The following is a 26640-nucleotide window of genomic DNA, read 5'->3' as shown; positions in this document are numbered from 1 at the left end:
TATAATTTTAATTTAAAATTGTGAAGCTGCTTTGATACAATCTGTATTGTGAAAAGCGCTATACAAATATACTTGACTTGACTTGACTATTGACCACAAAATTCTTTTAAATAGACTCGAAAATTATGTTGGCATTAGTGGAATTGCATTAGCATGGTTTAAATCATACTTATCTGACCGTTATCAGTTTGTAGCAGTAAATGAAGAGATGTCTTATCGATCACAAGTTCAGTATGGTGTACCACAAGGCTCAGTACTAGGACCGCTGCTGTTCACTCTGTACATGCTACCCTTAGGAGATATCATTAGGAAACATGGAATTAGTTTTCACTGTTATGAGAACGTCCTCACGTAATAACCTAGAATACTGTCTAACACTTGATGGCTGCTCTGTTAAGTCTTTGTCGTCGGTTAGGAACCTGGGTATGTGTGTGTGTGTGTGTGTGTGTGCTCTTTGATACCAATCTTTCATTTGAAAGTCACATGTCTAGTATATGTAAAACCGCATTTTTCCATCTTAAAAATATATCTAAATTACGTCATATGCTCTCATTGACAAATGCGGAACAGTTAGTTCATGCGTTCATGACATCAAGGCTAGATTACTGTAATGCTCTACTGGGTGGTTGCCCTGCACGCTTAATAAACAAACTACAGCTGGTCCAAAACGCAGCAGCTTGAGTTCTTACCAGAACCAGGAAGTATGACCATATTAGCCCAGTTCTGTCAACACTGCATTGGCTCCCTATTAAACATCGCATCAATTTTAAAATATTGCTGATTACTTACAAAACACTAAATCAAAGTGCACACACACACACACACACACACTTAAACACACACACACTCTCTCTCTCACACACACACACACACACACACACACACACACACACATTTTGTGTCTCTGCATGTCATGTTTGAGTTGCGTATCATTATTGTGTGTTTATCTGTGTGTGTGAGTGTGTGATGCCGCGCTGCATCTCAAGCCTTTTCACTGTACCTGCACAAAGACATGTTTGTTGTATAATAAAGATATGTATATTTCACAAAATTAATTTGTCAAATAGAGTGAAAGTGTTTTTTTGGCACAGTCCTGACTGGAGGCAAGATAAAGATAACGATAAGAAAGTAATCAGAGGTCACGCCTGTGGCTCGACTCCTCTACTTTTGGTTTTATCTTACACTCAGTGTTTACTGAAGAATCACGTTCATCCCGTTTTACTACATTCTCTGTTTCTGGTTTTAAAGAACCTGAAGAAAAAAAATCCCTATTCTGAAGCCAGAGAACACAAAGTCTCCATCTGAAATATTAATGGTTTTATTACTGTACTATAAGTTCATGAGAATATTAATGAGAAAATACAGTTTTGAAATAGATTTGTAAAATATATCTTTTGAAATCAAATCCATCATAAAGATCATAATGTTCCCAACTTGAATCTTTTGATAAATACACAGAAGATGGACACAAGTTGTGAAACGTTTTTCAGGTGTCTGTCTTAATATTCTTTTATTGTGTTTTCATATTCAGAGTTTCATGTTGAGATGTTTAATACTGTATGTACAGCATAACTGGGTTCAGGTTCCCTCAGTATAATATCATATTGACATATATGAGATAAATCTGTCATTGGAAATCTCCTTCTGTCGCTGTAAACTCACGTAAGGCACCATAATGACCTGAGTTAAGCACCATGTGAGCAGTGATGTACATTTATCATTATTAAAGTGTCAGGTTGGGGTCGATAATGTGTAACACATGAGTCCACTTCTTCATCATTCTTCATCATCACTGGTTTAGCAGATAAAACATCTCACTATACAGGAGACATTCAATGGCATGAAAGGTCAAGATGTCGGACATTATACTGTATTACACCATACACTCTGTGTGTGTGTGTGTGTGTGTGTGTGTGCCTCAAACCTCTTTACATTTTACTCTCACCACTTCTTTTACTTTATAGCTATAACTTCAGTTGGTTGATTTGTCATTTCCCCGATCCCCCTTTCATCAGAAATGTTTCTTTGGTCAGGTTTGACGGTGGATTGATCACAGACCCGCTGAACCAGATCCTGAAATCTCTCCGGTCTACCAAATGTAAACAAATGTTACTGTAAACTCCACATTCCTCCAGATCCGCAGAAATGTGCCGGAGCAGGTGGATTTCTCTGAAAAACATGTATTGTTCAGACACTGCCAGTCCTCCGACTCACGTCACCCAAAAAGCAGAACCAGTTTACAATAAATAGATGCTTGATTTGATGTGTGTGCTCATGTTCTTTCACGATGCTGTCCCGCCTGGATCTGCGTGTGCTGGCCCTGCTGATGCTGAGCTCGGGTCTCTGGGTCCACTGTGATATTCCCAGCTCCCTGTGCGGAGCGTACATGGAAGGAGATGTCAACATCGGCATCCTGAGCTCCATCCACTCTAAAGTGATCAACCTCCACAAGAGAACCAGACCTCAGCCCTTCGTCTGCACCGAGTGAGTATCCACACCTGTGAACCACCACACAAACACAGCACTCACATATTTACTAAGTGTTTACAAGTTCAGTTCTTTGAAATCTCACTTGTTATCATCTGAGAATTACAGTAAAACACAGGGACAATGCATTTTTGTTTTTTAATAGTTGTGGGTTCCATGTAGTATTATTATATTTAAAGGATTAGTTCACTTCAGAATTAAAACCTCCTGATGATTTACTCTGTCCCACGTCATCCAAGATGTTCATGTGTTTCTTTCTTCAGTCGAAAAGGAATTAAGGTTTTTGAGGAAAACACTCCAGGATTTTTCTCCATTTAGTGACTTCAATGGGGTCCAGCGGGTCGAAGGTCCAAATGTGAGTTTCAGTGCAGCTTCAAATTCTCGACACGATCCAGCCGAGGAATAAGAGTCTTATCTAGACAAACCATTGGCCCTTTTATACCAAAAATAAATATTTTAGTGTTGGGTTATATGCTCCATTTTCATATTGTCCTATAGTCATCCTGAGAGATCGACTATTTCGACTAATTCATTTTGACTACTTCTGCACGAGATGAGAACACGTTTTTATCATTTCTTTGGTCAAGAAAGAGTCTGAGTTTGTGATTTATGTTCTCCTACCAGTTTTATGTCTGTTTGGATGCACTTAAATTCACAGTAAGGACGCTTTCCTGTCATTAGCCTATTACATATGTACACGTCAATAAACCCAAAGAACGCGGGTTCATGTGTTTTACATGCCAGGAGAAATCAGTAAGGGGCAAAAATCTAGCTGAGTCGATCGGTTTATACTTAAATGTCCCATATGGTGACACTTAAACTTTTTGTACCGTTTATATGTGTCTATTAAACACTAATTTAATAGTGTTACCAAAAAAAAGAGTTGGGTTGATTTTCCCACACTTTTCTGAGAGCCTTTTGTCTCTCCTCCCACAAACGCTTGGATTCGCTGCTGGATGGAATGTTCACATTCATGTTTGAAAGTCACGGAAACCACTGAGACTAGAGTGAATGATGTGTTTTCATGTTATTATCATACTTTCGGTGATATGTCTGTGTTTATGAGTCATTAATGAGTTCACTACGATATTTGCGAACAATTATAATGTGGTTGATGTTCATCCTTTATCCTATTCAGACCCTGAGTCTTTGCTCTTTTCTTTTAATTCTGTATGCACAACTATTTTAGATGATGTTGCACCCTTAAAGGTGAGGCGTGTAAAAACTAAGGTAGAGCCTTGGATAAATGACACTACACGCGCACTCAGACAAATCTGCAGGAGAGCAGAGCGTAAATGGCAGAAGGATAGACTCCAAGTGTCCTATGATATATTTAGGGACTCTTTGCAGACATATCAAGGTGCTGTTAGAGCAGCGAAGGCACAGTATTTCTCCGATATTATTGAGAGAAACTGTCATAGACCTTGAGTACTATTTAGTACTATAAACTCTATTTATAGTTGCCAATCTGTTACAGGATTGATTTTAAGATTTTGTTGTTTGTTTTTAAATCTCTAAATAGTATGGCACCACCCTATCTCTCAGATTTGTTGTAGATATACTCACCATCAAGATCACTTAGGTCTTCTGACCAGAAACTCTTAATTGTCCCAAGGTCTAGACGCAAATTTTGGGGTGATCGTTCTTTTTCAGTGTTGACTCTGGAATAGTTTGCCTTTGCATATTAGAACTGCCTCCACAGTGGTATCTTTTAAATCTCTTTTAAACACTCATCTTTTTTCTCTGGCTTTTCTGTCTAACTCTAATTGCTGATATGTTAGTAGCTTGTTTGCTTTGTGAGACTAGTTAGATATATGTATTACACTGTATAAATGTTTTGTACATTCGCTCTTTGCATGTTTCTACAAATTGTACAGCACATTGGTCAACTACCCGTTGTTTTTGATTGTGCTTTATAAATAAATTACCTTACCTTACCTTACCTTATATGTTCCGGTGCACGGCACATAGCGTTACCTGACACACGCCCACCTACTCTTATCCCCGGCTCTCTGTGCGCCGCTGTTGCCTGGAAAAGGCAGTGGTGTCAGCAGCATGAAGGTCCCGTGACCGCTGGTAGACGATATAGTACAACCTTATTTGTAGTTTTATAAAATTATACATTTCTCATGGCTGGTTTTCAGGGACGACTTAACTCCAGACATGACTCCCGCTTCTTCTTGGATTCGAGAAAGGGGGCGGGGCTAGGGCTAATCTCTCCACACTCTACCTGTGTCCGCAGGTAATCTTTCCACTCTACCTGTGTCCGCAGGTAATCTTTCCACTCTACCTGTGTCCGCAGGTAATCTCTCCACTCGACCTGTGTCCGCAGGTAATCTCTCCATTCTACCTGTGTCTGCAGGTAATCTCTCCATTCTACCTGTTTCCGCAAGTAATCTCTCCACTCTACCTGTGTCTGCAGGTAATCTCTCCATTCTACCTGTGTCCGCAGGTAATCTCTCCACTATATCTCTCCACTCTACCTGTGTCTGCAGGTAATCTCTCCACTCTACCTGTGTCTGCAGGTAATCTCTCCATTCTACCTGTGTCCGCAGGTAATCTCTCCACTATATCTCTCCACTCTACCTGTGTCTGCAGGTAATCTCTCCACTCTACCTCTCCACTCTCTATCTGTGTCCGCAAGTAATCTCTCCACTCTACCTCAAACAAACTGTATAAGAAAGATGCGTCTGTTAACAAGCACTCTTGACGATTTGTGAATACTTAGATAACCTTGCAATTCAATTTTGATGTGGGATGTAGTTTTGTAGTCTGTTTAAAAAAAAAGATTCTTTGAGGAGTCCTCATAAGTGTGTGCTTGTGATTTTGCAAGTGTGATTATGTGGTGATGTTGTTATGAATTTAGGCAAGGCAAATTAATTGTAGGTCCTTGTATTAATTTAATAACAATACTAGCCTTATAATAATAATAATAATAATAATAATTAATAAATTAATGGGAAAATGAGCTAATTATTGTATTGATATCGTCAAAGGCATCAGCCATCAGTGACATCTCTATTGTCGATACACGATACTATCATCTATCGGCACAACCCTAAAACATTTATATACTTTTTAACCGCATATGCTCGTCTTGCACTAGCTGTGATGCGCCACGCATTACGTAATCATGTTGAAAGGTCATGCGTGAGACATAGGCAGAAGTACAGACCGAGTGTTTATAAAGTGAATGTGCAAAAACTAAGTAAAATGCATTTACAAAAAAAAAAAAAAGGTAAAACAATGATGTCGGACGATTTTGAGGTTGGAGGAGAAAATGAGATGGAGTTTTTCTATAAAATGAGCGATGGTTTGTTTAGATAAGACTTTTATTCCTCGGCTGGGATCATGTATTGTAGAGCCTTTGAAGCTGCTCTGAAACTGCAATTTGGACCTTCAACCAGTTGGACCCCATTGAAGTCCACTATATGGAGAAAAATCCTGGAATGTTTTCCTCAAAAACCTTCATTTCTTTTTGACTGAAGAAAGAAAGATATGAACATCTTGGATAACGTGGGGGAGAGTAAATTATCAGGAAATTTGAATTCTGAAGTGAACTAATCTTTTAATAACAAATAATCATACAGCTAGTCAGCTAAGAAATGAATACTAAGAAGTGTCTTTCTCTATATTTCCAGTTTTGATCTGATCCCATTTCTACAATCGCTGGGTGCCATCTACACAATCGAAGAAATCAACAACTCTTCGTTACTTCCGGGGATTAAGCTGGGATATGAAGTGTGTGATTCGTGTGCTTCTCCCACCAAAGCTCTGCACTGTGTGGAGCATCTGCTGGCCGTTAACGGGTCACTGCCAGCGCTCTCAGACTACTCCGACTTCCGTGCTCCAGTGAAAGTTCTTCTGGGAGAGAGGTACTCTGAGCTGTCCATCGCCATCGCCAAGCTCCTCAGCCTCTACCTGTGTCCGCAGGTAATCTCCTCACTCTCTACCTGTGTCTGCAGGTAATCTCTCCACTCTACCTGTGTCCGCAGGTAATCTCTCCACTCTCTACCTGTGTCCGCAGGTAATCTCTCCACTCTACTTCTCCACTCTCTACCTGTGTCTGCAGGTAATCTCTCCACTCTACCTCTCCACTCTCTACCTGTGTCCGCAGGTAATCTCTCCACTCTACCTCTCCACTCTCTACCTGTGTCTGCAGGTAATCTCTCCACTCTACCTCTCCACTCTCTACCTGTGTCCGCAGGTAATCTCTCCACTCTACCTCTCCACTCTCTACCTGTGTCCGCAGGTAATCTCTCCACTCTACCTGTGTCCGCAAGTAATCTCTCCACTCTACCTCTCCACTCTCTACCTGTGTCCGCAGGTAATCTCTCCACTCTACCTCTCCACTCTCTACCTGTGTCCGCAGGTAATCTCTCCACTCTACCTGTGTCCGCAGGTAATCTCTCCACTCTACCTCTCCACTCTCTACCTGTATCTGCAGGTAATCTCTCCACTCTACCTGTGTCCGCAGGTAATCTCTCCACTCTACCTCTCCACTCTCTACCTGTGTCCGCAGGTAATCTCTCCACTCTACCTCTCCACTCTCTACCTGTGTCCGCAGGTAATCTCTCCACTCTACCTCTCCACTCTCTACCTGTGTCCGCAGGTAATCTCTCCACTCTACCTCTCCACTCTCTACCTGTGTCTGCAGGTAATCTCTCCACTCTACCTCTCCACTCTCTACCTGTGTCTGCAGGTAATCTCTCCACTCTACCTGTGTCCGCAGGTAATCTCTCCACTCTCTACCTGTGATGGAATCTGTCCATCACACAAACATGGCTATAGGAAATGTGTAATGTAGCACACAAGTCGTATTAGGAGCTTGCCGAGCTGAATAAAGCCTCCTTCTGATGACAGAATTGTCAGTTTTGCTTTCAGACCAGTGAAACTCTCAGTAACTTTGTCACAAGAATACATACCAAAAACTTTTAAGCTGGGTATGATTAAACCGCTTGTTAAAAAAACGCAACTTGATCCAACAGAATTTGTCAATTACAGGCCGATCTCGAATCTACCTTTTCTGTCAAAGATACTAGAAAAGGCGGTATCCTCACAACTATGTTCCTTTTTAGAAAGAAATTATATCTGTGAGGATTTTCAGTCAGGATTTAGACCATACCATAGTACTGAGACAGCTCTCATTCGAGTCACAAATGATTTGCTCTCATCGTGGTTGTACGATCCTGGTTGTATCTCTCTATTAGTGTTACTCGATATTAGTGCTGCATTTGATACAATTGACCACAACATTCTTTTAAATAGACTCGAAAATTATGTTGGCATTAGTGGAATTGCATTAGCATGGTTTAAATTATACTTATCTGACCGTTATCAGTTTGTAGCAGTAAATGAAGAGATATCTTATCGATCACAAGTTCAGTATGGCGTGCCACAAGGCTCAGTACTAGGACCGTTGCTATTCACTCTGTACATGCTACCCTTAGGAGATATCATTAGGAAGCATGGCATTAGTTTTCACTGTTATGCTGATGATACTCAGCTCTATGTTTCTTTACGCCCTGACGTCGAGGTCACTTCCATTATTTGGGAAAAGCACGTAAAAGTCCTGGCAGAAAGTGATGCATAAGGATGTAGTGTAACGACGAATTATTATTTTTATTTTTAGTGTTGACAACTTAGTGTTAACTAATAATTGTTACAAACTGATACTACCAACAAAATATTAGTGCATTCCTGGAAAAGTGCGTCGTAGCACTAGATCCTTATGCTTCGCTTTCTGCCAGGACTTTTACGTGCTTTTCCCAAATCATGGAAGTGACCTCGACGTCCGGGTTAGCGGTAGCATGAGCCGTCAGGCAAGTGTTATTTAAATAAACTCCTGATGTACTAACAAACTTTCCAATGCCTCGTTTTATGAGTACAGAACCACTACTTTAGAAGTTTGGTACCATTCTAGGCATTATTAGTGGGGTAATTTACGGGATACATCCTTGAATCCATTAGCGCCTGCACTAAACCATTCAGCTGATATCTCTAAATAAGCTCTAACTTTAATAATGTTCGACCAAGGGAAAAAAGGCTTCTGGGGGGGTGTTTGGCTCAAGGTCATGGTGCAAAGGACCCTAGGTTGATTTTACTCCGAACCATCCCTTAAAGGCGAGACACTACAGGTGAATAGGGTAAAATTTTAAAATAATAGATATCACCATGAAACTTCCTCAGTTGATTACTTACCCAAGTATCTAAAAAATGTATTACAAGTTTTTGAAATTTGTTTAATTATGCAAATTAGGCATACTCTCATTAAATATGCACGATTTTGCATATATTTTCGGTAGATAGATCTGAACATATGATAAAGCCAGGTCATTTTGTTTACACACAAGATGAAAAAAAAATTCAGAGGGATTTCAGGATATATGCTTTAATTTCCTAGGAAATCAAAATATACTGTCCATAGCCTTAAAAACATCGATTTTCGCCATATTTTTTTTAATTAAAATGTCACATAAATGAGGCCAGGAAAGATTTATTAACAAATCCCTCTGAAAATAGCTTCAGAATATGGCTAAGTGTATAACTGGAAAGTTTGTTGTACAAAGGTGCTACATAGGCTGAGATGTTTGTACTGGAGAATGACAAAAAACTCATTTTGAGAAAACGGCAGTTAAAGATTTAATGAGATTTCATCATTAGCTTTAAATCCCCCTTTGGACATTCATGATTGGTTACTGATAGAAAGGAAATGCACATATTTGGGTTACATAGCGTTGTGCAGGAGACTTAGAGCTTTACAATGATACCGGTCTTGACAGACTTCAGTAAACAGACGGAACTCGGCATGTCACATTGGAATGCTAACTTCTTGGTAAATTCGGGAGAAACTTACTGCCGCAAGTAAACAAAATGTAATAAAATAAACATCTTAATGTATATTTTTAACGTTTTTTTTTTTATAGCAGCTTGAAAGAACACATATTGAAGGAGTAAACTAGCCCAAAATCTAAAAACTGACCACAGCATGAAAAAGCGATGTTTTTGTCTGCCGTGTCTCGCCTTAACTCTGAAAAAATAGAGATTCTAATTATTGGACAAAAAAACATCCTCACGTAATAATCTAGAATACTGTCTAACACTTGATGGCTGCTCTGTCAAGTCCTCGTCGTCGGTTAGGAACCTGGGTGTGTGTGTGTGTGTGTGTGTGTGTGTGTGTGTGTGTGGGTGTGTGCTCTTTGATTCCAATCTTTCATTTGAAAGTCACGTGTCCAGTATCTGTAAAACTGCATTCTTCCATCTTAAAAATATATCTAAATTATGTCATATGCTCTCATTGACAAATGCAGAACAATTAGTCCATGCGTTCATGACATCAAGGCTAGATTATTGTAATGCTGTTATAGGTGGGTCCGTGTACCTTTGGATAATTAGTTTTTTCGTTTTTGTTTAAAAAACGGAAAAACAAAGAAACTGTTAGTTTATCGCATATTCAAACCTTCTCGTGGACATAAAAAACGAGTTTCAGTTTCTTTTATTTATATTTTTTATTTTGTTTTCATCACACGTTGTTCTAATGCAGCAAATGAAAATACAATTAAGGTTTTTAATGCACAAAGTTCTGTCCGGTTATTAGTTCACCGGAAGTATCCATCAAGGCTAGATTATTGTAATGCTGTTATAGGTGGTTGCCCTGCACGCTTAAAGCTGCAGTCGGCAAGTCTGGCAGATTGAGGGGACTTAGCCAAAATTGTGAATGTTTACAACTCTCATGCCCCTCCCCCACTACCACCGAGCACCCTCCAATCGAGATCGTGCTCGTCAGTGCATGTGCACCAGATCTTCTGTGAACGCACCCGTCTCTTCAGCATTGAAGCATCATTTTCTTTTCCTTGGTTGTTTTGGACCTCCTAGCTCTGGTTGTTAACCGAGAAATTGGAAGCTTGTTAGTAGATTTTCTCTCCGCCATCACGCTTCATACAATCCAACACACCTGCGAACTTCAGGCTTGTGCATGCGATATTGTAACGTGCACGAGAGGGGAGGGGGGATCTGTGACGTGTGCATGAACTGTGATTGACAGTCAGATCTCACACAGCCCTGCGCTGAATGGATCAGAAGAACCAGGAGTGGTGGATTTTTGCAAAACAAATAACAGGCTCCTGGTGGAGGTAGAAGCGCGGGGGGTTTTCTAAAACCAGCTGATTTATGTTGTTCTGTCGGAGCATAGTGTCGGTTTCAGTGAATATGATCAAAAAAATCTTGCCGACGGCAGCTTTAATAAACAAACTACAGCTGGTCCAAAATGCAGCAGCTCGAGTTCTTACCAGAACCAGGAAGTATGACCATATTAGCCCGGATCTAGCCTGGTATTAGCCCGGTATTAGTCCGTTGAATTTGTGTGACCAACTTGAATCAGATGCGCGGAGGAATCTTCCGTCCTGACACAAACGTCCCAATCACGCAGATGAAAATGACACCGTGAAATGAAATGAAATGACACCGTGTCCTAATCTGACGATATGCGATAAGATTCCTGTGACAGAAGAGCTTTGTGGGCGGAGCCTGTCTGCACTCGCAACCAAATCAGTCCAAAATCAGCCAATCATAAGAGCTTGTGGGCGGGGTTTGTCTGCACTCGCAACCAAATCAGTCCAAAATCAGCCAGTCATAAGAGCTTGTGGGCGGGGTTTGTCTGCACTCGCAACCAAATCAGTCCAAAATCAGCCAATCATAAGAGCTTGTGGGCGGGGTTTGTCTTCACTCCCAACCAAATCAGTCCAAAATCAGCCAATCATAAGAGCTTGTGGGCGGGGTTTGTCTGCACTCGCAACCAAATCAGTCCAAAATCAGCCAATCATAAGAGCTTGTGGGCGGGGTTTGTCTTCACTCCCAACCAAATCAGTCCAAAATCAGCCAATCATAAGAGCTTGTGGGCGGGGTTTGTCTGCACTCGCAACCAAATCAGTCCAAAATCAGCCAGTCATAAGAGCTTGTGGGCGGGGTTTGTCTGCACTCGCAACCAAATCAGTCCAAAATCAGCCAATCATAAGAGCTTGTGGGCGGGGTTTGTCTTCACTCCCAACCAAATCAGTCCAAAATCAGCCAATCATAAGAGCTTGTGGGCGGGGTTTGTCTGCACTCGCAACCAAATCAGTCCAAAATCAGCCAGTCATAAGAGCTTGTGGGCGGGGTTTGTCTGCACTCGCAACCAAATCAGTCCAAAATCAGCCAATCATAAGAGCTTGTGGGCGGGGTTTGTCTTCACTCCCAACCAAATCAGTCCAAAATCAGCCAATCATAAGAGCTTGTGGGCGGGGTTTGTCTGCACTCGCAACCAAATCAGTCCAAAATCAGCCAGTCATAAGAGCTTGTGGGCGGGGTTTGTCTTCACTCCCAACCAAATCAGTCCAAAATCAGCCAATCAGAAGAGCATGTGGGAAGAGCATCTCATAAATATTACGCCATTTTAACATTATTAAAAACACATATTGAGTGACTGAAACAGTCTTTGTCATAGAATACACTTGTTTATTCAGAGTTTGAACATTCTTGTTTCCTTTTATTTCTTTTCAGGATCTGAGGTCAATTGTGTTGTTTCATTATGGCTATAAAGGGCAAACAAAATAATGTTCAAACTCACAATAAATTATATTAACATTAAATAAAGCACATAATTAGTTCATGAGAATATCATTGTCATATTTTGCATGATGTTGTTTCAGCCGCATTGTTGCAGGGATAGAAACCGTTAATTTTTACCTAAACTTTACAATAAGGTTTATTAGTTAACATCAGTTAACTACATCAGTTAGTTACCATGAACTAATAATTAACTGCACTTTTACAGCATTTATTAATCTTTGTTCATGTTAATTTCAACATTTACTAATGCATTATTAAAATCAAAAGTTTTTATTATCATCTAAAATCTGTATTTTTATTAACGAACATTAACAAAGATTAACAAATACAGTAACAAATGTATTGCTCATTGTTAGTTCATGTTAGTTAATGCATTAATTAATGTTAAGGTTTATTAAACCTTATTGTAAAGAGTTACCAAACCGTTTCTGAAATAGAATTGTCTCATATCGGACTAAACTCTGATTAACGTGGAAAAGACGTTGATTGCATGTTGCAGCATCACATCTATTTAGGACCCGGTGTTAAGGCATGATGTTTATCTGCCAACAGGTCAGCACTGCATCCTCTGCTCCGGTCCTGAGCGACAAACTGCGGTACCCTTCCTTCATGCGTGTGATTCCCAGTGACATCTACCAGGCTCAGGCGCTGGTCAAGCTCATGACTCATTTCTCATGGAACTGGGTCGGTGTCGTGTATGGAGATGATGACTACGGGAGAGCGGCCTACCAAAGCTTCGTGCAACAGTCAGCTGGAACCATATGTGTCGATTTTGAGAAAACGGTAACGCACTACTTGGACCACGTCGATATGGAGAAGTACATCAAAGAAGCTGCTAAGAGCATTAGAGAGTCTCGCGCCAAGGTGGTGCTGCTCATCCTGAAGCCACAGCTGGTGGAGAAGCTTTTCAAGGAGATGATCCAAACCAACACAAGCAGAGTCTGGATCGCGAGCGACGCCTGGGCCATTTACCGGCCCTTAACAAAGATGACTGACATAAACAAAGTGGGTAAAATCTTTGGCTTTTCCTTTACCATGGGAAACATACCAGGGTTTACAGACTACTTGAGAAACCTCAGGCCGACGCCAGGAGCAAGAAATGACTTCATAGAAGAGTACAAGCAGCTGAGACTGAACTGCTCGCTTTGGCCCAGGAACTGCTCCACAGATGACGTGCTGTACGCAGTGTACCTGAGAGAGGCCTACATGGAGAGGTTGGCCATATATGCTATAGCACACGGGCTCAGGACACTGCTGGACTGCAACCACACCGCCTGCTCCGGAGACAACAACTTCCCTCCCTGGAAGGTGAGATCTCTCAAGCCCATGGCGCTTTGAACTTACAATAAGAGGAGAACACTTCCCCATGAGGTTCAGCTGGTTAACATGACGTTTATTGTTAACTCATGCTCGTTCGCAATACATTAACTGATGCTAATTGTTGCAAGTGTTTATATATTAAAAATGCATTTGTATATGTAGAAATCAACATTAACCTAGATCTAGAACCTAGAACCACATTACCGCTACACATTTGCATAATTTCCAACGTTTTTGTGAACAAAAGGTTGCAAAATAAAATGGACTGAACATTGCCTGTCGAATATTATAGGTTGTAATTTTTACTAGACTGAATATTTTGGAAGTGAAGTCTGGATGGTGAATGTGGATTACTGAATTTTAAATAATGAAAATGTGTTTGAAATGTCTTGAATTGAAATTTTCACAGCTTAAAAATACAACATGTTGAATTTCAGACCCTAAAATGCAAGCCCTGAAAATACAGTGCATTAAAATGCAAAAACTGTTAAAGCAATAGTTTTTTTTCAATTAGTGCAATTCAACAAGCTTTTTTATTTCAAATATATTTGTCATTAATTTACTTCCATAGTCATGTGACCATTAACCAACATCAGAAAACCTTGTACATGCGAATATGGCATTGCAATATTAACTTAAAATCTCAGGGGAACTTCAAACGAATATTTTACATCTAAAACGTTCAGTTGAAAAAAAATGATAAATGCTGTTTATTGTTCACAGATAATGAATTTAACCTTAATGTAAAGTGTTACAAAGATCACACACCATATTCTCCAGTGTTTTTGTTCCTCCCAATTGTTTAATCTCAAGAACACTTGTACTCTTTTGCAGCTATTGGAAAGTATGCACAGTGTGAATTTCACACTCGATGGCACTAGATATTTCTTTGACGAAAACGGTGACTTTGTGGATGGTTACAACCTCATAATGTGGCAGGAAAAATATGATGAACGAATTATTGAAATTGTGGGGAAATTCCTCTTGAAAAAAGGAGACGTGGAGATCCTCAGTGAATACCAGTCGATAAATGAGAGCGTGAGTGCTGTCTCTACTTTTGCTTTTCTCTCGACCACCACCACAAGAAAACAACCATCACTGAGATGTGTCTCTTTTGTCCTCCAGCTACCCGTGGCCAGGTGCTCAGACCCTTGCCCTCGTGGCACTGCGAAGAACCAGTCCAAGATCCCCTGCTGCTATAACTGCGTTGTATGTGCTGAAGGAACATATACTGATGGATACGGTAAATCAGAATCAATTCACAGATTCACTAGGAAATCTTTAATGCAGAGTATCTGACTACAAACAGCAGAACACAGCAACACTGGAACTGTCTTCAGATTGTATTATTATTATTAATATTATTATTGAAATTATTGAGTTAAGCCGAACCCATCAGTCAAAACAAAAAGTTGTGACAAAATGTGTAGTAAATGTATTCGCATTTTTCACTGCAGTATGTCACACCCAGAGGTATTTCTTGCCAACAAGCCTATTATTTTAACTCTTTCCCCGCCATTGATGGAATTTTCATCCAGTCTGTGTTTCACTGTTATACGGTAGGGGGCGCTATTACACATCTTCTGAAAGAGTACTGAATCTCCTGATCGAAACACAGGAGAAGAAGAAGCAGAAACAGTGATAGAAGATTGCTGTTGCACATGTAAAATAATGCAATCATCATCATTATACAGCATATAAATCAAATCTGCCTAATGTTACTGAATAAAATGTCGACCAGGACGAGTTACAGGACTGAGAAGCTTTAGGGGTGTTGATGGACTCGATCTACTCCATCTGTGATTTAATCATCGTTCTGAATCTGATCCGGATGTAGTCTTTTGGGCTGTTTACATGACTACATTTTCAAGCAAAAACGTAAAACTTTTTATGCGTTGGCCGCTCATTTACCCAACAACAGCGTTTTGAGTGCCTGAAAGCGCTAAGTTTTGAAAACGGGTTTCAAAGTGCAAGTTTTTGAAAATGGTCTCCGCGTAAACAACAGAAACGGGAATCTTCGAAGACGATGACGTCATGCACATGCGTATTACATGTTCAGTCTATAGTGTTTAATCGCCATCTAGTGGCCTGGCAGCAGAATACAGCGTTTTTAGTCATTTCTGCGGATCTATGTGAATGGGGATTGTTTTGTCTGTTTTCTCCGTTTTAAGCATATCGTTGTCGTGTAAACGTACCCTTAGACAAAAACAGGAATTTCTCCGCTTTTTGCTCACCATTGAATGACACCATTAACAAATCACAATCAGAGACATGGGTAACAAGCGCTAATATTAGCTGCTTCCAAATACCAATAATTCAGAAAAAATCTTGTTAGGGCTGATCACCTTTAACATTTCTCACATTATCACAGTTTATTCGCTATAGTTTAGAAAATGGTAATAAAATATGACTAAGAACTCAGTTGATATTTCACTGGTTTTGTTCATCCTTCTGTTAGAAGAAAAAACACTTCAGCAAAACATGGTCAGGTTAAAGTGTCTGAATTTTGGGGTATAATATGTCACAGTTTACTTTATTTTGCTATCCTCACTTACAAAAATTAACTATAGTGTCCTGCACACACTAGAAAAAATAAAAATAATATCTGGTGTCTGAATAATTTTTGGTTTGACTTGTGCTTTTTCCTAGTTCAAATTTGATGACAAAACAAGTGCATTTTCCTTTTCAGATTTCCCCGAATGCCTGAAATGTCCCAAAGGAAAATGGTCTACTCCGGGAGCAAGTGAATGCGAATATTACCAGGAGATTTATCTGGTTTGGGATGGCAGTTATCCCATAGCTCTGTTAGTGGCCACAGCAATAGGCTTGGTTCTACTGTTCACCTCCTTCATCATTTTCAATGTGCACAGAAACACCACAGTCATCAGAAAGGCTGACAACACGATGTCTTGTTTCATGTTCCTGGGGCTGACGGTCAGCTTCGCCAGCGTGATCATGTTCATGGGCCGGCCGAACGAGCACCAGTGCAGGGCTCAGCAAATCTTGTACGGTCTCGGGTTCACCCTCTGCGTCTCCTGCATCCTGGTCAAAGCCTACCGCACTTTCCTGGCTTTCCTGGCCTTTGATCCGGACAAGCAGCACCAGCTTAAAAAGCTCTACAAGCCTGTTATCAATTTAGTCCTGCTTACCGGTGCTCAAGGATTCATCCTGTTGTTCTGGATGACTCTGGGAGAGTCTCCTCGACCAGATAGAAAGTGGCCTCAGACTGGCCTAAAAATATATGTTGTCTGTGACGAGGGCTCCATCATAGGTTTTGTGGTGATGCATGGTTACATAGCTCTATTGGCCTTCATTTGTTTCTTTCTTGCATTCAAGGGTAGAAAAGTGCCACATGATTTCAACGAGACTGGCGTCATTATCTTCAGCATATTGATTCATCTGTTTGTCTGGCTTTGCTTTATCCCCATTTATATTGAAAGAAACAAGACCGAACAGCGGCACATTGTTCAGGCCTCGGCCATCTTGGCATCCAACTATGGCATAATCTTTTGTCATTTTATCCCAAAGTGCTACATAGTCCTGTGGGAGCTGTCGGAGAACTCGAGGGCATCGATCATGGGGAGGTTGACTAGACGCATTAGAGAGGACACAGCCACCGCGGACATTACCGTACTACATGAAGCGGGCCGGACCTCTCCAGGCGTCACCAACCCTGGTGTAGCACCATCGGTGAATGAGTGTCATTTCTAAAGATGTTTTCATTACTAACAATACTGAGGATTTTTTAAATATGGATAGAGGCGGTACAGGTCCCCCAGTGTCCCAACATTTACGGGTGACGCAAAGACACACTACGAGATAATTATCTGGATTTTTCATCTTCTGCAAAAATGCTTTTCTTACTTAATATTTTTGTCTTATTTCCAGTCCAAATATCTAAAAATTCTTAAATCAAGATGCATCTACTAGATGAGTAAAATTACATAAGATATTATGTCTTGTTTTCTGGGGAAACAAATGTAAGTGATTTTTCAAAATTAAGTGATTTGTTGCTTAAGAAAAGCAAAATTATCTGCCAATGGGGTAAGAAAAATAATCGTACTTTTGATTTATATTCGCAGAAAACAAGACATAATATCTTATGGCATTTTACTACTTTAGTAAAGACATCTTGATTTAAGAATCTTTAGATATTTGGTGAATTTTGCTGTATTTTTTTAAATATATTTAACTTAACAGGGAGTCTGCATTTACGTATTAATGTACTGAATGTAATGGTGAAATGTGTAATCCTAAAAATAACGAACCAAACCGTTGAAATTACACACCTCTTTCTGTACTGTTTCTTTTTACATATTGTATATGTAAAACTGTACATTTAATAAACTATAAAAACTGATTTGAGCTTTGAACTTTAATGCCATTATCAGCATCTGCCACTGCTTGTGATTCTTGTGATCATTTTGCCCTGTTTAAATCCCTGCCTTTGCCAGCTTGCAGACATCACTGGCATAAATCCAGGGAGGATTTCAGTCAGAAGTAAACATCTATAAATACTGTAACCTCAAGCCACACTGAACTTAATTCATCATCTGCTGGTTGTTGTTCAATTTCACAGAAACGACATTGATACAGTCACTTAAACAGTTTTTTTTTTTTTTTTATGAAAACTGTTTCCACTGTAGAAAAAACTGAAGTCACTTACGATTTTTACTATATATTTTGATTCTAACGCATATATAATGTTAATTCAATAAGAATTAACCAGTGGTAAAAAGAAAAGAAGACAAGGTAACCAGCAGGGTATCTGATTAGTGAGATGAGCTTATGGTCTTAAGCATGCGCTTTATTCCTGTAACGTGATCGTGTGTGTGTGTGTGTGTGTGTGTGTGTGTGAGACTGGAAGCTTCAATCCTGTTCTTCAATCCTGGGCTCTCTATGGCATACAAAACCAACTGGCCAGCGGTAATAAGTGGAGAAAGACAGGGATTGTGGACAGGGACAGTAAAGGACAACAGGACACAATTGGTATGGTACGTAAACAAGAACCAAGTTGAGGTTTTCTGACACACCACTTTCAAATCTGCAGTCAATCAAAAGAAAAGGAACAGGATTCTCCCATCAACATGGGGTGCTCTCCTTCTAAAGGCCAACTCTTCAGCAAAAAAGCTTTGCTGTCTGGATCACCGGAAAGCCAGAAAAATGCTGACCTACCCTCTGATGGGGCACAACTGCAAATCAAAGCAGAGGTAAACACTGCTTCAGAAGGACTAGAGATACAAGAAAATGCTAAACACATTCAAGGTAAGAGATCCTCAGTCGATGATGTAGTTTGTGACGCCGCTGTGACAGTCGAAGAAGATGCTTCTGAGAAGATGCTAGATGTGGTCCACTCTCAGGATGAACAGAGTGCACAAGAAGGACTCTTAGAAAACCAGAAAGAAGGAATAGAGGAGGTACGGACAAAAGATAAGCAAGGAAAGCGGAGGAGGCAGAGGAAACAAAGACTGAGAAAAAATTCCTATGCGCAGTCAAAGGCAGAGTTCATACTGAAAGCCCACCAGGCAGCCTATGCGTACTTGAACCCCAGCATTTCCAAATACGAGTCTCTTTTAGGGCTCGTGAGCCAGGCTGCTAAGACCCATCTCTCCATACAGACCGCAGTAGCGGCAGCAGTCTTGCACTACGAAGAGATCAACCAGGCTTTGGAGGAAATGGCCACTGAAGGCGAGCAGCTGCTGAGGGAACATGGACACAACATGAAGTGGCCCGCTTTACTTAAAGACTATCCACCTACGACCAAACCAAGCAACGACTTGAACCAGCTTCCCTCTGAACTGCTGCAGCACATGCTTCTCCACTCCACAGTTCAGATGATCTCAGTGGGAGACTCTGTGAAGTGCCTGGGTGACGCAGCCTTACAGGAGCTAGCTGACTACGTTGGGTCCCTGTCTGAGGTCTTAGGAGAGAAACTGCTGGCTAAGCATGCGGCCGAGGAGCGCCTGAAGCAGGTTCTGTCCCGTGTGGAAGCTGCTGCCCTCAGGAAGCCCGGGCCAGAGGACTCTGCACTGCACAGTGAGGACAGCGGCATAGGTGCGGACAACGAGTGCCAGAATGGCTTCCGTCGGAATAGAGGGAGCTCGGGATCAGGAGCAAACGCTGGACTAACATCTGTCTTTACCACTGGCTGCTCTCCAGATCAGCAGCTCCTGAATGCCAATGAGGAAGGCACAGATAATGAGGATGATGATGATAATGATGAAGATGAGGATGATGAGGATGCAGAACTTGAGGATGACGTCAGTGGAAAAGATGAGGTGGGGAGGATGACTGACAAGACAAGGGGAACAATGTGTGGTTCTTCTGAAGCAAACTCCAGCTTTCCCCCAGATCAGGGTGGCCTTCAATACCAAGATCAAGTCAAGACCAGTAACTTGAAAAGGAAAATCAGACGGCCAAAAACCGCAGACAATACCTTTCAGATGAAACTAAAACACCGCCATTTAAGACGACCAAAGCGCTCGCAATCCGCCGAGTGCTTGTGTAGCAAAGCGGAAGAATCAGATCCTAATGAGGAACAAGGAATCCCGAGGAACATGCACTGGAGGAGAAAAAATAATCTCCCAGAAGATCATGGAGGCCGTGTACGGACAAAGATGGGAAGAGGCTCATCTGTAGGACAGTGCTCAGCAAGGTACTACGGCCTCCAGTATGGCAGCAAAGGGCCTTTCAGGGCAGTGCGGTCTAGCTCTCCTCCAAAGTTTACTCCAGAACCACCGGGGCGACATGCGGTCAAGAGGCTCATTAATACATTTAGCCAAGGGGTGGAGGATAATTCAAGACAAAGTCCTGTAGACCAAAGACCGGTGAGAGTTAGGGGCAACAAGAAATGCTCTCTCCCACTGCTGCAGACCAGCAGAGAAGCACTTACCACCAGTAGGACCATCAAGAGTAGCATCCGTTCGCTTGAGCCCAGACCGGCTGACAAACCTGAGCATCTGGATATAGACAGCCTCCCGCCTCCACCCCCAGAAATGCTCATGGACAACACATTTGAAAGCAGCGTAGGGTTTCCCGCTGAGGACCGGGCTCGTGATTCACAGTGCAGAGGGCAGCGACTCCGCACTTTAACACAAAGAGAGACTGCTCCCCCCATCAGGGCACACATGCAGAGAGCAACTACTCAGCCACTGAGGCCAGATGCTTTGCAGGGATCCTGCATTGAACAGGAATACAATGCAGGTTTGCAAGGTTCTGCGCCTCATCAAGGATGCAAGACCCACAATGAGGGCGAGACCGCAACTATGCACTCGAAAGGTTTCCCCCCAACGACCCCCCCTGTCTCAAGGACACGGCTTCCACCCTCCTGTCCCACTCTGCACCACCCAGTGCCAAGCCCTCCATCCACAACCTGCCCCCTGACAGGGAAGTGGACTCCATCAAACACCTCCAGTGTTTCTGGCTCTCAAGCTTATTTTGAAGCCCGGGCTGTGTTCTGTCAGGAGAACCCGCCACTCCCTTACACATGGACACCTTCATGTACGTCTACATTGCCTCGGCCTTGGGGAGAACCTGCCAGACCTCGCCTTCAAACCTCTCTCATGGGACGCCGTCCGTCGGGTCATAGGTCATCCCACAGTGAGCCGCCACAGTCATTGCCTGATGCCAAACAGCAACAGGGTCTGGGCAGTGACGACACACCTTCGACCAGTGAGGGGTGAGTACCTTCCAGCGTCATTCCTTGTGATGCAATATGTAGCAAATCTATGACACAACAAAGGTCTGAATACAAAAAGACATAACAGGTAGAACATGACTGAGCCTGTTGAATCAGATTTTGCCAATCTTTATAACCATGGCTGGAATTGGCTGAGATTCACTGGGGGAGACCCTAGTTGGTAAGATTATTTTTACTTGTAGCATTTTTTTAATTACTTTCAATTTCTTTTTTGATGTATTTAAATATAAAAGTTTCCTTCAAAGATTTTTTTTTATTGTGCATCAAGACAGGCATATAAAAGGTCAATAAACAACATTTATGAATTGTGTGTGGCACAAACTCTTCTTCATTCAAGAGTATCTCTGCTTGGAGATAATTACCTGTTTAAATCTGGCCAAATTAAAGATACATTTCTTCGGTTTCACAGACATGGCTTAAGCTAGTCCAAGACTAAAATGCAAGTTTGAGCTGTCTGAACTGAAAGCAACTTGCACTGACAAATCTTAAAATATATCAGTGCCAATGTTTTGTCTCAAGATGCACATTAGGAATGTTTTTTTCTAAGGCATGTTTATAAAAGCCACTTAAATGCCCTAATTGAACTAAGGCCTAATCTGTGAAACCGAAACATTGTGTAAGAATCTGCATATGTACATGCAGCATTTAACAGGTGACACAAACGTATAAAGTAGAAAAGGTGTAGAATGTTTTGAATGGCGAATTCTCAGTTTAGTGCTTTGAATATAAACAATTATTAAACACATTTAAAGATGAATCCAGTTTTAAGGGAAAGGGGAGTTAATGTGCATTATAAAATTAAAATAATTTGGATAATGCTTCTAGAATACATAATAATATTATTGAATAATATTTGTTTGTGGATGTGACCATAGACATTGGTGTTTAAACATGTATGTATTCTAATATAAGAATTCTCAGAAATAATTTCGACTGTATTTCAACAGTTAAAAATACTTACTAAAACATTTTTGAAGAAAAATGTGAACAGTATTAATAAGTTGATCTCCCCCTCCTTCTCACAGCCTGCTTCATCACATGAGGTTATGATACTGCTTTAACTCAATGAACTGCACAATCCTGGAAATTAAGAATCACAACTTTTTTGTTTTAAAACTGAGATCACGATTCTGAATAGACAACTAAACAAAATAGCATATAATTTTACTAGAGGTTCTGACAAAATGTTAATTACTGCAGTCTGTTTAAAAATAAAATTAATGAATTCAAATTTTTTTAATCGGTTTGAATACATTTAATGATTAACTTCTCTTGTTTCAGTACTGGATGAATCAGTGATTTTAAAAATCTATTGAATGAATGATTCAATGACAAAAAAAAATTTTTAACAGTCATTTGTCGCCATCTACTGGTGTAACAATATAATTGAAACAATCTTTATTTGAAGTGTCAAGTTACTTTCAAAAGGCACTATTTTAGGATTTGCTCTATTTTAATCGCTACCGTAGCCATCAGTGTTTATATCCGAACTATAAACTTTTATTTCAGTACTTCTGTGATCATTTGAATTATTGTAAGAAATATTGATACAGTTGCAAAGACTGTTTGTGAAGCTGTTTCATATCTATAGGCTAACTGCTGTCTTTGGGTCAGTGCCAACACAGAGCTGAATGCTCGCCATGATCGTACTTGTCAAAGCTTTAATAGACGAATCATTGTCATTTAGGAATAAGATCGCGCGGGTGTTTGATCTTCTAATGATTAATCGTGCAGCTCTACTATGTGTCTCATAACGGAAACACAGTCTCTTTTCAGGCAAGAAGTGTTTATTAGACAGAGTTTGCATAAATTCTGATTAAACCTGGATAATTTCAGATAGCCTATGTAAATGCGGTTTTATCCATATCAAATTTAAAATCTATTAAAGTAACGATTTCGGCTAAAATCTCAGTTCAGCCCACTTAATTTACCTGAAGTGATTTGCTTTGATTCATGTCCATCGGCTGCAACCTGCAGATATTATGGCCAATCACAAAAGCTGATTGCGCAACCAAATGAATAATACAATCTAACGAAAAAAATCTAACGAGTTTGAACCGGAACGCCACCCTCATTAACATGACTGTGGATCTGTTTAGTGCAGCTATAGTTACTGTATCAGCTATTTGCTTATACAGTATCTCGGTAAACAAACCCTCGTCTCCCTTCCTCATCTTCAGGGTTTCTCGTTGAACTAGTTTGAGCGAGAACGAAAGAACATGTTTGTAATTGTACAGATTCCCACTGTCTTGCCATTACAACTGATTTCATCACCCCAGTCCTGCCTGCGCTGTCAAGAATTTGCTGTAACCATCTGATATGTAATCAAATCTTACGTTTATAAGAAATGAATGTGTTTGGCATGCAGCAGCTGTGTGTACCACATTACTGTACCTGAAGCGCTTCAGAAACAACTAGAAATCAACAACAAAAACTCAGAGCTTTATCAACAGTGTGATTCACAGTGATCTCTGGAATTCTATAGAACATAAAATAGTCATTCTGAATCTTAGTTCTGTTTGAGTTGTGTTTGTGCTGACAAGCTCACGTTATTTAAATATGACAATTTACCATGTTTCCTGGTAACCGTAACCTGCCCAGTGTCACACAACTGCACTTCATGGCAGATACTCCAACTAATAACATTTGCAAATGCATTTATTTATTGAACATGGGTGTCTTTTATCATTTTACAGCACCTGAGGCTTTTCTGTCTGACGCCCTCAATATTTTAAAGGTTTCTGAGAAATGATCTTGCATCACGTAAACTTTTTAACTTTAATATTTCAACTTGTCAATCAAGGGGAAACCCCTGCAGAAAACCAGAAGAACTGGGAAACTCTGTTATGATTGCACATTCTTCTGGCTACGAACATACACACACAGGCTTACTGAGATGACCAGATAAAGGCAGTCGCTGGGGAAGTTCATGAAGATAGTGGAGAGCTCTTCTCACATGTTTCTCTGAGTCTTACCGAGGGTTGGAGATCTGTTAATCTGATTAGTGTTAATCTGAGCTCAGCGTAATCCCTGTAGAAGAGCATCTGTGTGGACCTACTGACTCACCTGTCCTACATTCACCATCTGTGTGTCTATACACACTCCTACACACACCAATCAGCACACTGTAAATCAGCCTGATGTAATGGTAAAAGACTACGGTAAAAATGCTACAGTGAAAAACTGTTCATAGGTGAACAGAAAGTTTCTGTACTATACGGTGAATGACTGTGATAGATCTAACCGTACATTTCATTTAATTTTACTGTAAAATACCATTACATTTACAGTTTTTGGAAGTGAAAAAGAATGCCATTGTATAATTTACAGTAAAAAAACGTAAATTGACATTCCCAAAATTCCCTGCGTGACACTTCACATTTGATGTATTTTCGTTGAAATAACTGTTTCTTCATAGTTTTTCAGATTTTTTTCTAATCAGTTATGTAAATTAGGGTTTTATGTTCAGTGTTGTTAAATTAATGTTTATTGCATTTTTAAATTTCATGTGTTTCGATCATGTGTGTTGCATGATGGTGTTCAGTGTTTGTGTGAATGACACTATATATTAATAAGAACTTTCTCAGCGTGTGGAAAAGCTGCTTGTGATGAGCTTTAACTGATCATGTGACTCTCATCTCCACTGGGATTGGAGGTTTTCAGTGTATTTTAATTTAAGTTGAGTTGCAATTAATTGAATTTAGATTTAGATTTTGGCTCCCAACGATCACCAAAATAGTACAATCGAGTAAAAATTATTATTTTTCCATGTTCGGTTGCAAGAACACTCTTATTTTGTCTTGTGTTCTGAATGACACACACACACACACACACACACAAACTCTCTCAGCTTGAATGTTTAAACTAAGACTTAAAGGAGTGAAAATGATCAACTTTAGTTGCGATGCAATGCTGGCCCGATTGTGCAAGTGAATGCTCCGTCATGTCCGACTCCTGAACGCGAGAGTGTAGTTTCGACGCTTGCCTTTGTAACCCTTCTCGGTTCGTGTGTTCTTTCATTTCAATAATGACCACGCGAAAGCTAATTTGCTGAGCACATTCACTTTAGTGTTTACTGCAGACACGAAGAGCATCAAACAGACAATAAATACTGCTGGTCCGGTCATAAAACATCCTTCTCAACAGCTCGTGTGAACTGAGAAGATAAAACATTTTTTTGTTGCATACAAATATGACTCAGTCTCTTTTTTTCTTTTATAAATATAGAACAAAAATTGCACGGAAAGAAAGTAATACATCATACCTGGAAAAGACACGAAGAGCATCAAACAGACAATAAATACTGCTGGTCCGGTCATAAAACTGTCCGAAAATAATAAACAAAATAATCAAACAAAAATACCAAATGAAATAAAAAGCGGACGCCATTAGCACGTGGTGTGCACAGCCACCTGCAAGGCATGTAAAACCCTGCTACACACTGATTTACCATTCTGAACAGAAAATACAGAATAAAGTTCTTTCAAACACATTTCTAGACAAATGCAATTGACTATTTTTTTTCTAAAACAATATCTTCCAACATTTTCTTAACCGATCGACCAGAGACTTTTTCACCTACCATCCTTCTCAACAGCTCGTGTGAACTGAGAAGATGGCTGATTCAACCCGTTGTACACCCTTCTTGCCTGTAGGTGTCTCCCTCTTTCCAAGATGCATTATTTAAATAACCAATGAAAAGGATTAATTGAACAAGAACAAATATTATAACTAAAATAAGCATTTTGACACTATTCACACTTAGTTTCTGTTTTTCCTTTCTTTACTCTGTTACACCTTGTCCAACACATTCAGAGAGAGAGAGACGCGGCGCCGCTAACACTCACGCTGTTTGTGAAACTGCGTCTTGGAGAAAGTTTTTAAATGATTGATTTGATTTTATAATCTGTGTGGAATAAGGCGACTCATACAATCTACTTGCTAAAGTGAATCAATGTTTGCGGGGGAATTTCCCGCATTATAAGTGGTAGACCTGCGGGAATTATTAAAATACTTATTGAAGTATTATCTGTTATATTATTTATTTTAATAGTTCAAAAAGTACAATCAATGTTCAAATTTCGATTTTTTAAGAATTGTTGAAAGGTGTCTTTTTAATAAATGCAACACGTTCCCACAGTCATGTGAAATAATCGTGTTACATAATCATGATTTCAATACTGACCAAAATAATCGTGATCATAATTTTTTCCATAATCGAGCATCCCTAAGTCGAGTCTGTAAAACCTGAAATGTTGCTACCGTATTTGTTACGGTAAACCTCTGGCAACCACCGCTACCAGGGTTTTTACCATAAATTTAACAGATTTTTTGTTTTACAGTGTAGGCTAGGCTATTATTAACACTAAAGCACCTCTCAGGGCTACACTGGCCACAGTCGTCCTCAGGCTTCTTCCCCAGTGATGAGCCGCTCTCAATCCTAGGATTTCTGCAGATCTTAACGTATTCAAATAACTTCCCATTGTGTGAGTGTTCAGAGAAGTGTGCTTGTTTTCTGGAGTTTTCCT

The 26640-nt window shown here is 40.3% G+C and overlaps 2 protein-coding genes across 2 annotated transcripts in view; both read left to right on the top strand.

Moving 5' to 3' along the window:
* Positions 1-2287: 2287 nt before the first annotated feature.
* Positions 2288-26640, top strand: part of LOC311304782 (G-protein coupled receptor family C group 6 member A-like) — a gene marked incomplete at its 5' end in the record, with an annotated part of 24903 nt that continues 550 nt past the window's right edge. The window contains 5 exons of the mRNA XM_084432016.1: positions 2288-2484; positions 6129-6420; positions 12646-13401; positions 14248-14451; positions 14539-14656. Coding sequence (XP_084288142.1) covers positions 2288-2484; positions 6129-6420; positions 12646-13401; positions 14248-14451; positions 14539-14656 — 1567 coding nt within the window. The remainder of the gene's footprint in view (positions 2485-6128; positions 6421-12645; positions 13402-14247; positions 14452-14538; positions 14657-26640) is intronic.
* On the top strand, positions 15685-17124 carry olfcb1 (olfactory receptor C family, b1; the record flags this gene model as incomplete). The annotated part of the gene is made up of 2 exons (XM_084433309.1): positions 15685-15688; positions 16103-17124. The coding sequence occupies 2 exons, from the start codon at positions 15685-15687 to the stop codon at positions 17122-17124; spliced, it is 1026 nt and encodes a 341-aa protein (XP_084289435.1).

The sequence above is a fragment of the Rutilus rutilus genome (genome assembly GCF_951802725.1).
Source record: "Rutilus rutilus genome assembly, chromosome: 15".
NCBI classification, from domain to species: Eukaryota; Metazoa; Chordata; class Actinopteri; order Cypriniformes; family Leuciscidae; genus Rutilus; species Rutilus rutilus.
The sequence above is the reverse complement of the archived record's forward strand: the minus strand, read 5'-3'. Positions and strand labels throughout refer to the sequence as shown.